The 14,119-nt window shown below is 55.8% G+C and overlaps 3 protein-coding genes across 10 annotated transcripts in view; 2 read left to right on the top strand and 1 right to left on the bottom strand.

Moving 5' to 3' along the window:
- MGRN1 (mahogunin ring finger 1) overlaps positions 1-1,802 on the top strand; it is a 49,212-nt gene extending 47,410 nt beyond the window's left edge. For 2 of the 4 annotated variants that reach the window (XM_087815667.1, XM_087815668.1), the window contains one exon: positions 1,394-1,802. In XM_087815667.1, coding sequence (XP_087671793.1) covers positions 1,394-1,506 — 113 coding nt within the window. In that variant the 3' untranslated portion in view covers positions 1,507-1,802. The remainder of the gene's footprint in view (positions 1-1,393) is intronic. The other 2 variants (XM_016214483.2, XM_016214484.2) reach the window with 1 other exon arrangement.
- Positions 1,803-5,936: 4,134 nt separating this feature from the next.
- Positions 5,937-14,119, top strand: part of NUDT16L1 (nudix hydrolase 16 like 1) — a 9,350-nt gene continuing 1,167 nt past the window's right edge. The window contains exons 1-4 of one of the 5 annotated variants that reach the window (XR_015714273.1): positions 5,938-6,112; positions 6,188-6,448; positions 7,184-7,406; positions 11,968-12,030. Coding sequence is in view for 3 of the 5 variants with exons in the window: in XM_087815662.1 (XP_087671788.1) it covers positions 5,963-6,112; positions 6,188-6,448; positions 7,184-7,405 (633 nt within the window). In the remaining 2 variants the exon portion in view is untranslated. Of the gene's footprint in view, positions 6,113-6,187; positions 6,519-7,183; positions 7,407-8,394; positions 12,086-14,119 lie in introns of those variants that run through there. The other 4 variants (XR_015714272.1, XM_087815662.1, XM_087815664.1 and 1 more) reach the window with 4 other exon arrangements.
- Positions 8,961-14,119, bottom strand: part of ANKS3 (ankyrin repeat and sterile alpha motif domain containing 3) — a 27,713-nt gene continuing 22,554 nt past the window's right edge. Inside the window, exons 10-16 of the mRNA XM_016214470.2 lie at positions 11,948-12,072; positions 11,292-11,433; positions 10,767-10,939; positions 10,301-10,386; positions 9,713-9,796; positions 9,417-9,507; positions 8,961-9,338 (exon numbers count right to left, since the gene is read on the bottom strand). Coding sequence (XP_016069956.1) covers positions 9,428-9,507; positions 9,713-9,796; positions 10,301-10,386; positions 10,767-10,939; positions 11,292-11,433; positions 11,948-12,072 — 690 coding nt within the window. The 3' untranslated portion in view covers positions 8,961-9,338; positions 9,417-9,427. The remainder of the gene's footprint in view (positions 9,339-9,416; positions 9,508-9,712; positions 9,797-10,300; positions 10,387-10,766; positions 10,940-11,291; positions 11,434-11,947; positions 12,073-14,119) is intronic.

The raw sequence follows: 14,119 nt of genomic DNA, 5'->3' as shown, positions 1-14,119 counted from the left end.
CTGTTCCCCTGCCCACCTCTGGAACCTTCTGGGACACCAGCCCATTCTGTTACCAGTCTATGAGGAAGTCACATGAGGTTGACTTCCCATCTGACAGGGAGGTGCCCTCTACCTGGGTGACCCAAACAGATGTTTTACAGAAGGCAGTTCAGAGTAACACCAAGAAATAGGCCATATGTGTTGGGGACCCTCTTCCCCTTCCCCTTCTTTCATGTGACATTAGTGGCTCTGGGAAGTCTGGTGATAAGAGACCTTGGTGCCTTTGGTGGCCTAGGGTTTCCCAGATGGAACACTCCAGCAGGACCCCGGTCTGTCCTGGTGGCAGAGCCCCAGCAGCCCCAGCTGGCAGACACTCCAGGCTGGTGTCCGGCCTTCCTCCCTGTCAGCTGTCCTGAGCCCAGGCTGTGGTGTCTGTGCACTTGTTTTGATGGCTGCTTTTAGGTTTCCGCACAAACCTCTCGTCATCCTCTCACTTTTCTTCTGACAGATCTTACCCTCAATTGAAACAGGGTCTGGCACTTTTATAAAGTCGGTTCCCTACCTACACCATACAAGATGTTGAGTGTTGCAATTTAGCTAAAACTTCCAGATGTAGGAAATGCAGGTCAGAGCTACAGAGAGATATTTCAGTTGTGGGCTGCATGGCAGAGCTGACGTCCTGCATATAGCCACAGCTCCTAAGAAAATAGTCCCCTTCCCTGAGGGTCTGCGTTGCAGGCGACTGGTGGCAGACGCACTGCTTGGTTTGCTATGTGAAGATGCCTTTGGAGCCCACGTTCAGGTCGACAGGTGGGCGGCCATGCTTTCTGCAGCTCTAAGAAGTGTGCTGGTCCCTCTGCTGCTGCAACCCGGTCAGGGCTCCCCACACCAGCGCCTGGGGTGGGGGCAGACTCTGTTCAGGGACAGAGTGTCTCACGGTATTGGGGAGGCAACTGTGGTAACAACAGGCCTTTGGGAGGGCAGGCTAGGCTCCTGGGTCTGCTCTGAGCACTGGCTGTACACCCAGGTCCGAGTCCACCCACTTTTGCCTGGGTCTGACCAAATCCCAGGCTAATTTAGTCAGGAAGCTCTGCTGACAGTCACTGATCAGTTTCCAGGAACATAGACCTGGCTAGGGCAGGAGATCAGGGCGGTCAACAGCCCAAGGCAAGGCGCCCTGTTCTGTTCCAGGGCTGCATCTGCTGTTGGCACCCTGCTCACTCACCTGGGGCTAGAGTTCCCTGGCCCTCTGTGTGGTCCACCACAGGCATGCATGCGCATTGGAGGGTGCTGGGTGGCCCTGCCCTCCAGGTTTCGAAGTTGATGGGAACCCAGAGCCTGGAGGGTGGAGGGAGCAGGTGAGGTGGGATGACTCGGCTGAGCCTGACCCTCCTCCCTCTGCTCCCACCTGCAGGATGGCCCACCTCCATGGAGACACCCCGAAGCCTCCTCGCCACTGGCCCCACCCGGCCTCTGCTTGGTGGCCTCAGTCCTAACATGGAGGCCACCAACCTGACTCCACTCTGAGAGCCTGGCCAGGCTGGCAGCATGGAGCCCTCAGCTCCCCAGACGTTGCCAAGGGGCTGCCTGGACTCCATTGAGACCCCTGGCCTCCTGTCTGCATACCCTTCATAGCCACGGCTCCAAGGGGCCCTGCGACCCTTGATTGAAGAGCACAGTGGACTGTCTCCTCTGGCAAACGGTTTTATTTGCAGTCTCTGTATTTGTAAATGGTACAAGATGAAGGATAGCCCCTTTCTGTCTCAGGCACTGAGCTCTGGGGTTTCCCCAAATGCCTTGTCGGCTGGGTAGCTGGGGCTAGAGGCTGGCTGCCCACATGTCCCAGGTTGGCTTTATCCAGCCTCCCAACCAGTGGGGGGTTGACACCCTGAGAACTCAGCAAACCTGCAGGAGAGAATTTATCGGTGGGTGAAGTGCTGTCTTCACAGGAGGTATTACTGGGGGATATGTTGTCAGAGAAGGAAAGGAAATGGGGTCTGAGTCACGGTCAATGAAGGAAACAGTGCCTGTCCCCTATCCCTATGTGCGTGGCCCGGCTGGCACTGCTGCTTTGTGCCCTCTGTTGCTTCCCCTTCCCTTTCAGGCCCTTTGGTGCAGGGCTGTCTCCCCTAACTCACAGCCTTTCCCTATGGCCTTGCCTTTGGGCAGCCCAGGTTCCTGCGCTCGAGGCCGAGGTCTGGGTTTGGGTCTGGATCTCCCTAGGGCAGAGGTGCAGGTGCACAGCCTGTTGGCAGCAGTTGGTCTAGTGGCTCCTCTCCAAGTCCTGCACCTTCTCAGAGGTGGCTTTGCACACATCCTCAGACCCCCTCCAAATGGAGGACCTTCTTCTCCACTAGTCCACCTGCCCCAGGAGGGACCTGAACAACTCTGCTCCCTCTGTGCCATTTAAATATCACTTTGTGTTTCTCTTTGATTTGTTCTGTCTGAGACTTCTGTGGTGGGACCTGCCTGGGGGCGGAGGGTCCCACCTGAGATGGCCTCATCTTTTTCTTAAGATAAACCAGCTGGGCAACAGAAAGGCAGAAAGAAGTACCCAGCCCTGGTGCAGCAGGGCACAAGCTGCCCCAGCAGGGACCTTGGCCTGGTGGGTTGGTCTGTGTAGCTCCCCATGGGGCCAACACTTTTGGGCCTGGGATTGGGTGGTGCAGAAGAGCTCGCTTTCTGTGGAGGTGCCCTGGGAAGGATGATGGTTCTGGCTGCTGTCCACAAAGCATCTGCACAGCTGGGAGTTTTGTCCAGTGGGGTCCTCATCTCTCCAGTTCAGCCTGTGAGCAGAGAGCGCTGTCTTATGCACAGCTCTCGGCCATGCTCAGGCCACCTTCCCCGGCCGCTTGGCTCTGTCTCCCCTCCCCTCCCACCCACTAGTGTGCTTATATGTGCACACGTGCACACACACAGGCTGGCCATCTCCTCACCCTCATCACCTGCCACCACCCTGGCCTCTCACCATTGGTATTGGTGCCAGTACTCTGAAGGACAGGATGCAGACTGCCCTGTCTTGGACTTACACGTGCTATCATTTGATGTATTCTGATTGGCTAGTTTTTGTTTGTTTTTACTGTATATTTATAGTAATAAAATCATGCAGCAATATCCTGTCCACTCCTTTTTCCACGCAGAGCACTGCAGGACCTTGGCCGTTTCTTGGTCAGGAGGCAGGACTGCTTAGTGGCTAGTGGTAGCTTTGACACCCTCATAGCAGTGCAAGCACCAGCTTGTGGCCGCAGCATGTTTCATCATGTGTAAGACATAAGTGAGGTCCAACTCCAGGAGGAAGTGAGGGCTACATGAGGTGCCATGTATGATGCTGCTGGTTACTGTTGTGGCCACTGTGCTGATCAAATGGTCCCTGGGAATTTGGCTCAGTCTTTGAGCAGGTGAAGAAGGAGCCCAGGGCCTCCAGGTTTGTGAGAGGTTGCTGCAGTCCCCATCTGTGTCGCTGTACCATCCCACAGATGTTTCCCGAGCACATACTGTGTGCCAGCAGAAGGCAAGACCAGCAAGGTCTAGGCCCCTGGGACCTTGTGTTCTAGCCAGTGAGACTGCACAAGTAAATCCACATCTTCCCAGATTTGGATGCCATTAGGAAAAGCAAGCAGGTGACAAGATGGGGTCACATGGAGGACTTAATTTAACCCTAGTCTGGAAGAGCACCCCGGGTAGCTGGCACAGCAAGTGCAGAGGCCCGGAGGCGGGAGTGAGTGTAGGGTGTCCACTGAGTGAGAAGCGTGAGTGCCTGGAGTGTCGGAATTGAGAGATGTGGTTGCAGATACTGCAAGAGCTTGTAGGGACGGTCAGAGTTCTCGTCTAAGAACAGGTTTTTAAGCAAGGCAGTGACTCCAGATACCATGTGGAGAATGGATTAGAGGCATAGGTTTGGCTGCTAAGGTGCTGGAGCCCAGCTGGGAGCCCTCTGCTTGGCTCGAGTTCCCCTGCCCAGTAGTAGTTTCCCAGTAGGGAAAAGCTTGTACCCCGGAGTGCCCAGGCAGCACTGTTTGCACCCCCCACCCCAGCTCCTTTGCAGACAGTTCCAGATTGCCTCCATGGGCCCCTTGTTTTTTGTTAATCTTCGCCCGAAGATATATTTATTGACTTTAGAGAGGGGGTGGGGGGAGAAATTTATGTGAGAAACACATGCGCCCTGACTGTGGATCGAACCTGCAACCCAGGTATGTGCCCTGATTGGAAATCAAACCCATGACCTTTCAGTTTATGGGACGGAGCTCCAACTAACTGAGCCACGCCAGCCAGGGCCACGGTTCCCTTCTTTAACTCAGGCACTGGAGAGTAGAACCGGTGTTCTTGGCTGGCCAGTCCTGCCCCAAGGAAGGACTGCCACCCTTGGTTGTGCCTGGGTTTAGCATGGTCCCAGTGTGGGTAGGAAGGTGCTCAGTGTCAGATGAGTTCTTGCATGGGCTACACTGGATCTCCCTCCTTACTTCCCCTAAACTGACCAACCTTGTTCATTAATGTCTGGTATCAGGGAGGGATTGGGCACAGGGCACCATTCCTCTGCCCCCTGCTGCACACTGGCCCTGGGCTCAGGTCATGCCCCGCATCCTGGAGACAGGGCCCTCTGTGGATGGGCCCTTCCCCTGACCTCTCGCATTCAGACAGTTACTTGCCCTCCTGTCAGCTGCAGCTACTCTTCTGAGCCCTGACTGGCAGAGGGCCACAGCGGGGGAGAGAGCTTCCCTCTGGGTACTTATCTCCCACATCTCCTGACACAACAGACCATGGACCTAAGGTGAGTTTCTGGTGGACCCCACCAACCCTTGCCTGCCCTCTGCCTTTCTCCTCTCCTACTCAGCCCCACTCAGGGCAGCCCTCCCCATGCCACACACCTTCACCTCAGTGCATGGCTCTCCCAAGGCTGTACCCGTGGCACCCATCCAAAGTTTCTTCACTCAACAAATCCCTGCCCACCGTGGGAAGGCAAATGGAGCTTGGGACAGCTGGTGGAGTGAGTGGCTGGACTCAGGGGAACCCCAGCGATTTCTCTAATTCTTTCTGCAGAAAATGAGGTGAGTACCTGAGGTGGAAGGTAGAGGAGGTTTTCTGTCGTGGACACTGGGTAAGAGGGTGGAAATCTACGGTAGGATCCTGGGCAAGTCCTGCCCCTATGAGCCCAGGGTACTCTTTGGGAAACTGGGGAGACCCCATTTCCTCCAACAGTACCTGGCATACGGTGCCTGGCTTGGAGGGTATTTGGGGCGTTGGGCTCGGAAACTTACAGCCCTAGCCAACTGGGTGTAGGGAGCGCTGGGGCTTTTCGCCACCCACCGCAAGTCCAGGGCTGAGCGTGGACTCGCGCTGTGGGACAGTTGGAACTCCACCGGGCCCTTCTGTGCCCTTACGGAGTCAGGCAGAGCAGCAGTGATCTTGGAGTGGAGTGCTTAGCAGGTTGCAGGCGCCCAGGGCTGTGGGGCTGGTGTGCTTGGAAGTGTGGGTTGTGCCCGCTGGTTGCAGGGCTCAGCTGAGCCCTGCTGGGAGGTAGGAGGCTCCCACGTGCCCAAAGAGGGCTGGGGAGGAACGCAACTCAGCCCCGCCAATGGTGACGTGATCTTTGGGATCCTGCTGCTCCTTCACGCGAGCACTCTGGGCCCCGCGCCTCTCACCGTCCGGCTCCGCACGCAGCGGGTGGGAAGCCCGAAGTCCCTAGCGGGTGAGGTCGGGCTCAGTTCTGGGGAGCGCGCCTGGCGCGTGGCATCCTGGGCGCTGCGGTTTCCGAGTTCCACCCGCTGGGCCACCGCAGGTTCGCGGCTCTCGGGGGCACGCCGTTCCTCCCTTTGCACACGCCCCTTGCGCCTCTCAACGACGCATCGGTGGGCTCCGTCACGATGCGTGTCAGCGATTGGTGGAGGCAGCGCGTCTGCCGTGGATTGGTCAGATGCGGCGGGGGCGGGCCAGAGCACGCACTTAAGGGGAGGTACCGGCGGCGCGGGGGTGGAGCGGTGCCAAGATGTCGGCTGCTGTGCCGGAGCTGAAGCAGATCAGCCGGGTGGAAGCGATGCGCCTGGGGCCGGGCTGGAGCCACTCGTGCCACGCCATGCTCTACGCCGCCAACCCCGGGCAGCTTTTCGGCCGTATCCCCATGCGCTTCTCCGTGCTGGTGAGGACGCGGGCGGGTGGACGGGGGCCGGGATGCCGCTCGGACCTGCGCCCGTGACCCGGCGCTCCCTTGTAGATGCAGATGCGCTTTGATGGGCTGCTGGGCTTCCCCGGGGGCTTCGTGGACCGGCGCTTCTGGTCGCTGGAGGACGGACTGAACCGGGTGCTGGGCCTGGGCCTGGGCTCTCTGCGCCTCACCGAGGCCGACTACCTGAGCTCGCACCTGACCGAGGGCCCGCACCGCGTCGTGGCGCACCTGTACGCGCGGCAGCTGACGCTGGAGCAGCTGCACGCCGTGGAGATTAGCGCGGTTCACTCGCGCGACCACGGCCTGGAGGTGGGGCCGCCGCCTGGGTCCCGCTCCCCACCCCGGGGTTTGGCTCTGGCCCCGCGGAAGGCACCGATGGGTAACACGTCCTCCTGAGGGTCCCCTGGCCGGGTGGGTGGGGTGTCACTGTCTGCAGCATAGGGGTGGGGAGGGGAACCTGAGGCGCTGGTGGGAGGCTGGGGCTCCCTCTGGGCTGTGTTCCATCTGCCTTGCTGCCTGCCATTGCCAACCTGGGAGTGGGGGGTAGGACTGGTTGGGGGGATGGGATGGGGCGGGACCTGCTCGAGGAGGTGGGAAGTGGAGCAGAAAGTGGGGTTTGTAGGACTGGGAACGAAGGTTGGGATCTTATGGTGCAGGGTTTGAAGGTTCTTGTGATTTGTGGGTGTTAGGATCTGGAAGGGCTGGGAGTGACACTTGGTGTGTTGGGCTTCACCTGCTGCAAGGGGGAGCATGGGTGCCGACTGGGGGCTTCCTGCCAGCGGATGGGAGGCTGGAACATGAGGGTGCAGAGGGTGGGAAGTGCATGAGGTGGCACTGAAACCTGCTTGAGGAGGAGAGGGCTGCACTGCTCCAAAGGGCTGCTGGCTGGCTTCTGCCTCACCAGACCCTGCTGCGAGCGGTCTTCCACTCTCCTTGGCAACCTGGCTTCCCTTCCCCTGGCCTAGCAGCTCACAGGTCCCTCCTACCAGGGCTGTGCTATTGGTGTGGGGGCTTGGCCCCAACCCTGGTCTCCTTTTGGCGCAGGTGCTGGGGCTTGTGCGGGTCCCGCTATACACCCAGAAGGACCGAGTCGGTGGCTTTCCCAACTTTCTGAGCAATGCTTTCATCAGCACAGCCAAGTACCAGCTCCTCTTCGCTCTCAAGGTGCTCAACATGATGCCTGAGGAGAAGCTGGCTGAGGCTGTGGCTGCAGCCACTGAGAAGCAGAAGAAGGCCCTGGAGAAGCTGCTCCCATCATCCTCCTGAGGTTGCTCCTGTACTGCGTGTCTTCACCCTCCCCTGGCTCTGTCTGCGCCCACGGGCTGAGACTGGGCCCAGACATCCTGTGGGAGTGTGTCTTCTTGTGTATTTCTGTCTATAACCCTTTCTGACTACATGGGGTGAGTGGGCATCTCATCATCTCCACTGCCTCGAGCAGTCACAGGGCCAGGTGGCACCTCAGGTTGGTCAGTGGGTGGCCTGGGGGGTGCTGTGCCTGGCTATCCAGGCTCAGGAAATTCTCACCCATCTTGAGGCTCAAACCCATCTCTCTGAGGCTCATGGGCTGGTGGAAGCTCAGATAACACCTGATATTCCAAGTGGGAGGTGCACAGACATTTAGACCAGTGAGAAGTTGGTTCTCGTGAGGATCCTTTTGTCTCAGTTGACTCATTACTGCATCCTGCCCTCTGTGCCAGCCTCAGGGCCTAGAGGAGAGCCAGTTTGGGTAGGATGTTGTACTGTTAATTTTAGCCGTCAGCTTTACTTGGTTAGATTTTCTTTTCTGTGTTGAACTATGGGTGAGGCTTCCGAACGGCTTTACTCCACTGGTGTTTGGTTCCTGAGGACAGAGTCCTGGGCCCAGCTGTAGATGGAGCTGTTGAAGGGGCAGTAAAGTGGTTCCTCCGCTGCTCTATTCTTTGGTCCTGACTGTAGGCCCAGGGTGGGCACAGGAGGGTGTCCCCTTCCTTTTACTACCTGGAGACTTAAGGACAGGGCCAGGTTCAAGTGCACTGGGCACCATTCAGAGTCAAGCTGCCACAGACCTCCCGTCTCAGGTGGGGTTGCTGTCCACCTCCTTGTTAACATGTGGCACTACCAGCCATGGACCTATCTGGGCCGTCGGCTTGGTCTGGGGCTTCTGTGCTGAGGCCATCCACAAGAGGCCCCTTTTCTATCATGGTGGCTCTGGCTACACCTAGGCTGAGCCTGCTGCTCTTCCTGTGCTTTGAAAGCCTCCTTTTCTCCATTCCCAGTATGGTCTGCAGGCAGCTCCCAGGGATGGTCTGGAAATACCCACTGATTATGCAGAGTGACAACAGGAGAGCCACCACAGGCAGGAAGGTCACCACTGGCAGTCTCCTATGGTCCTATGTCTGGCAAAACTTCTCAGCGAAGCTATCAGAAAGTTTCCACAGTGCCTGCCCAGCCTGCTAAGGAAAGCGGTGCTCCCTGCCCAGCCTGGGCATCCGTCCCATCTTAGAGCCTTGAAGCAGCCACACTGTGGGCAAAGGCACTTCACTCTGTAAATAAAATAGCTGTACTTAGCTCCTCTCTTATTTCCTGGGGCATAGGGGCATGCTTGGCTCTCCAAGTAGCTTCTGTTGAATCAAGGCGGCTCTAAGCAAAAGTGGCCCTAGCTTGTAGGGACAGTGGGGCAGAATGGGTCAACAAGTCAGCCCCACTATGAGCACTGTTGTCTGTCCTGGCAGAGGAGACCTGGGTCCCAGCAGGTCACTGGGGCCAGGGGTCCTGCCATGGCTTTCCCCTTGCTTTATGTCAGCCAATATTGCATATTGTGTGACCAGAACTGAGCCCCTCATCAGATCTTAACATTTTATTTTCCAGCAAATGTCATATGCTGCCCAGGCACCCCAGTCCTCACCCATCAGGGCAAACCTGAGTGTGGCGCCTGCGGTATATGGGGACATGCTCTCTCCCCAAGGTCCTGTCTTCTCTGGGCCTTACCACCAGGTTCAGGGCAAGACCCTCATCCTGCCTCCATGGGGGCCTCGCTGCCTGGCACAGGCCACAGCCCGGTCCTGTCTCTCTACCAGCTGCTCCCAGGGGCCGATCCTCTGGCCCCAGCTGGAGCCTGGGCTGCTGCAACTGCCCGTTCACTGCCCTCCTGTCTTCCGGGCATACAGCTTCAGGGTGGATCAGTCACCCAACGTCAGGTTCTGAGAAGGAAAAGGGAGAACTGAAGTGGGCATTCATTCGCTCAGCTCCCAGTGGACCCTGCTGCCCCAGCCTGGATCCTGGGCTGGCCCACACTCACCGTCCCTTGGGCTAAGGCTCCCGCCAGTTCTCTTTCCCGTTCAGCAACTGCAGCTTCTCCAGACCCTGGGTCACTGAGCACAGCACTCGCCCTGCGAATGGGAATAGACTCTGCTTTGCAAGTCTGAGCAGCATTGGGAAGGAGTGCCTTGGGGGGCACTAGGAATGGATAACCTGGAAGGTCAGTAGGTTGTAGTGGAGCTGCCCTAGGAGTCTGAGCTGACAGGGCTCTTCCTATTATTATATCTGGCCCCTGGGTGGGGGTGAGGGTCACTAGCTGCCATCCCAGAGACTCACCCATCTCATGGACTCGATCCTCCAATGCTCCCGACAGCTCAGGGAGGCTCAGGGCCTGCAGAGAGGCCTGCCAGCCTTTGGAGTCTGTGGGGCAGAGAGCTGGGTGAGCCTAGGGTCTGTATGCTTACAGACCCTGCCTTTGTCCTGAGCTGCTGTGACCAGGAGACCCACCCAACTGTGATTCCCTGAGTGACCCCTTTGTTACATCAAAATGTGTTCTGTTTGCTGACCAAAGCATAACTGCTGATCAGGGCTTGGCCCCGGCAATGAAAAAGGGGGGTGGGGGTGGGGTGTCACTGGCCTCCCATGAGTCTGTGCCCTGGGGTGGACCCAGCATGGAGACTGCAGAAGTCACCTGAGGTTTTGGACAGCACAGTCAGCCACGGCCAGAGGGCTTTGCTTTCCACCATCAGGATGGATGGTAGGGGAATGGGTTGGGGAGGGCAGGGTGCCCTTACTCTGGAGTCTGGGATTGTGTTTGCAAGGGGACCTGGGAGTGTAAATGTGGTAACTGCTGAGATAAGTGGTAAAACCCAGCCTAAGGAGGCATCTCTGCCCAGCCCCAGGCCAGGATGCTGCTCTCCTTACCGGCTGTGGGGAGGGCCTGGCCTAGGGTGGCACCGAGAGGGGACTCATCTCGCTTCACTCGGGCTGACAGCTCAGCCTGACAGGCTCTGCAGGATACAAGACCAAGTACTGGTAAGGGGAGAGCCTAGTAACTGCTTTTCATGGTCCCAGAGGGCAGGGAATGGCAGGCACCCCACCTTCCTGAGTGCAAGGCATACAGCTCTACGCTGTCCTCGAAGCCAACCTTCCTGGCCTTGGCAAGCACCCCTGGCACCCACCCACACAAGCTCTTAGCCCAAGACCCAGGTTGAGAGCTTGTGTAGAGGGCACAGATTTTCAGGGTCCCACTTCTGTTGGTCTACCCAGCAGACAGGAAGAGCCAGAATGAAATGGGGGGAGAGGGTGGCAGGGAGTGACCCCAGGAGGCCCTGAAAGCAAGTCCTTGAAGAATCTGGAGTGAACTCAGCCAGCACAGGTGCCTACTCACTGTAGCTGGTCCAGGATGAGAGCAGCATCCCTGGCCAGGGCCCAGGTCTCCTGTAGCTGGGCAAGGATGTCTTTGCGTGTGCCATCCTGCTCCAGGAGGCAGCTCTCCACCACGGCCCGCAGCTCCTGCTCCTGGGATACCTGGCCCCGCATGGCCTCCACCTCCTCACAGCGCTGGAGAGGGAGAGGTAGGAGGTGGGGCGGGCAAGTGGGCCAAGGATGCAGGAGGCACCCCATCCTCCATCCCTGCCTGTCCCTGCTTTGGGTCCTTTCCTGTGAGCCATCTGGGGTCCACACCAGCCTCTTGTTCTCTGACCTCACCATAACTCTTCTCTCCTGTGTCCCACCCACCTAATGTTCCATAACTTTCTGAGCCTTCTTCCTGTGGGCCTGCCTGCACATTTCCCCTTCAGGGTAGGAGCTGTAATGCTTTCTGCCCTCACTGTCCTATCACCCACTGTGTCCTCTGCAGGTGTATGTCTCCAGACCTCTCGCTTGCCATTTCTGCACATCTCCTCCCCCCTACTTTGTGCAGCTGGATGGCGAGCTCTTGCATCTCAGCCTCCAGCCTGTCAGCATAGGCCAGCTCCAGGGCGTCACTAGGGGGGCGGGCACTGCTGTGCCAGCGGGCAATGGCAGAAGTCATCTTCCTCTTGGGTCCAAACAACCTGTGGGGGGAATGAGAAAAGGATTAGCATTTGCCAGGTGCCTGGAAGCTCCATGAACCATGGTCCCCCTGGGAAAGATCCCAGCCTTGAGGGGGGAGAGTTGCCCCGGGATCATGCAGCAGAGGACAGAAACAAAGGGTTGTAAGAAGTGATGACCTCACTGGAGCCTGGTCCCTTTCCCAGCTGGGCTCCTGCTTTCACTAAACAAGAAACTCAGCTGCCTGGCTCCAGGCTATATATGACCGTCTGCCAACAGGGAAGGCTCTCAAAAGTGAACAGGCAGAAAATGTCTGGGTGCTCTGAATGCAGCACTGAGCAGGGCCAACTTGGGGAGCCACAGAACCCACGCCATTTTCACCTAGGCTGTAGGAGTAGAGTGGACAGCTGACTACAGGAAGAAAGCGGCTCTAGGGAGGGCAGCTCTTTTCTATCATTGCTGGGAAGCTGCAACATCAGGTGGCCCCAGAACTCTGCTGAAACAAGATGCAGCCACAGATGGCCCCTCTGGACTCACGTGATGCCTATTTCCTTCAGGTCACTCTCAGTGAGGGTCAGGAAGATTCGAAGGTCGACGTCCTGTTCCTCAAACAGCTGCAGGTACTTCAGACACCCGATCTGTTCCAGCAGTGTGGCAAGGTCCTAGAGGGCAGAGGCCAGGACAGGTCAGAGGACAGGCAGGGCACAAAGACATGGGGACAAAGAAACACAATGCAAGGCAGAGCCACTTTTCTCCAGCTAAGTGTGTATTTGTGAGGTCACTTTTAAGAGGGAGATCTGAGCCCTGCTGATCCCCCAAGTTCAGCAGTGAGACAGTGACCTGACTGCAGGCAAAGAGCCCAAGCTGCCTCTCCTCTCTCTATGCCTTCAAGCAGAGCAGGGAGTCCAGAGACACCTACTTGTGTCTTAGATCCAATGTCTTTTCATTTCAGCCTGAAGGACACCTTCAGTATTTCCCGTAGGGCAGGTCTGCTAAGGACAAGTTCTCAGACTTTTTTTACCTGGGACCATCTTAATTTCTCCTTCACTTCTGAAGGACAGCTGTTGCTGGAGTAGCATTCTTGGTTGGGTTATTTTTCTTTCATTACTTTGAATATGTTGTCAAATGTCTTTGGTCTCCACAGTTTCTGCGGGGAAATGAGCTATTCCTCTTACTGAGATTCCTTTGCTGGTGATGAGTCACTTTAAGATTCTCTTGTTTTTTGACAGTTGGGTTATGTTGTCTAGGTGTGGATCTGAGTGTAACTTAAGAATTCATTTCGCTTCTTGGATGTGCAGATTCATGTTGTGATTAAATTCAGGAAGATCTGGCTATTTTTAAAACTTTTTTTCTGCCTTCCTCTCCCCCGTCCTGGACACCGTGTGTGCATGTTGGCATGCTTGATGGTGTCCCACGGGTTTCTATTCACGTTTCTTCATTCTTCTCTCTGTTCCTCATGCTGGATAATCTCAACTGGACTGTGTCAGGTTTTCTGATTCTTCTGTGTGCGCGAATCTACTCTGAGCCCCTCTATTGGAATTTTCATTTCAGTTATACTTTTCAACTCCAGAATTTCTACTTGGTTCATTTTTATTTCTATCACTTTCTTGAAATTCTCTATCTAGATGTAGTTTCCTTTAGCTCTTTGAGCACATTTTTAAAAGCTTGTTTAAAGTCTTTGCCTAATAAAAGTCCAGTGTGCCTGGGCTTCCTCCAGGACAGCTGCTACTACTGCCTTTTCTTACTGTCTGTGGCCCACTTCCTTGTTCTCTGCATACCTTTTTTTTTGCTGAAAGCTGGACATTTTAATGCAGCAACTCTTGAGGTCCGAGTCTTCCCCTGGGGCTTGTTGTCTGTACTCTTTCTGGTCTGTGACCACTTAAGTTCCTACTCATTCAGCTTAGTGGTCAACTGAGGACTGGACAGAAGTCTCCTTAAACATTGGAACCAATAAATCTCTGTCTTTGCCGAACATAGCTCTGTATGCTTGTTGGGGCACATCTTCAACACTCAACCAGGCAGATGACAGTTCTGTCCTAGCCTTTGCTTCTTGCTTCCTCAAAACCTCAGGATCATCAGAGGTACTCTCAGGTCCCTCGACCATACACACAGCCTTGAGCATGTACGTGGCCTCTCAGATTCTCAGGAATAAGAACTTTTCAAAGCTCCTACGGACATCCCCTTCCCCAGCTTTTCCTTTTAAGCTTTGGGGCTAATGTATACACCCCAACTGTTATCCAACACCTCAGACAGGTGCAAAGTTAAAACATTTCCCTGTAATTATTTTCAACACATGTCCTCCAGTGAGAGGGCTTCTGGTGTTGAGTAGATAAGCTCTAAGTTGAGTCAAATAAAGCCTTATAAGCATGCCTTCTAGGGAACCATTAGACAGGTCTAGTAATGCCAAGTCTTTGAGAATGAAACTTTGAAAGCACTCCAGCTCTGCTCTCTCCCCTTCAGTGGCTGTCATAGCTACCCTGACATTGGAGAGTGAAAGAATGGGATTAGGGCAAGTTGAAATACTAAAAGCTCACAGTTCTCACTGAGATCCAGCCATTTCTCTTGAAAAAACATTCTCCTGGATGCTGTAAGCCTTTAGTTGATTCACAAAGTTCTGAAAAAAACTGATTCTGACCACTTTCGCCAGTTTTAATTCAAAAGTTGTTACTCTGTCACTTTCCTCAACCTACTTTCTGAAATAGCTTTAAG

Source organism: Miniopterus natalensis, chromosome 3 (genome assembly GCF_054644295.1).
Source record: "Miniopterus natalensis isolate mMinNat1 chromosome 3, mMinNat1.hap1, whole genome shotgun sequence".
Classification (NCBI taxonomy): domain Eukaryota; kingdom Metazoa; phylum Chordata; class Mammalia; order Chiroptera; family Miniopteridae; genus Miniopterus; species Miniopterus natalensis.
Note: the sequence above shows the minus strand (reverse complement) of the source record. Positions and strands in the feature narration are given on the sequence as shown.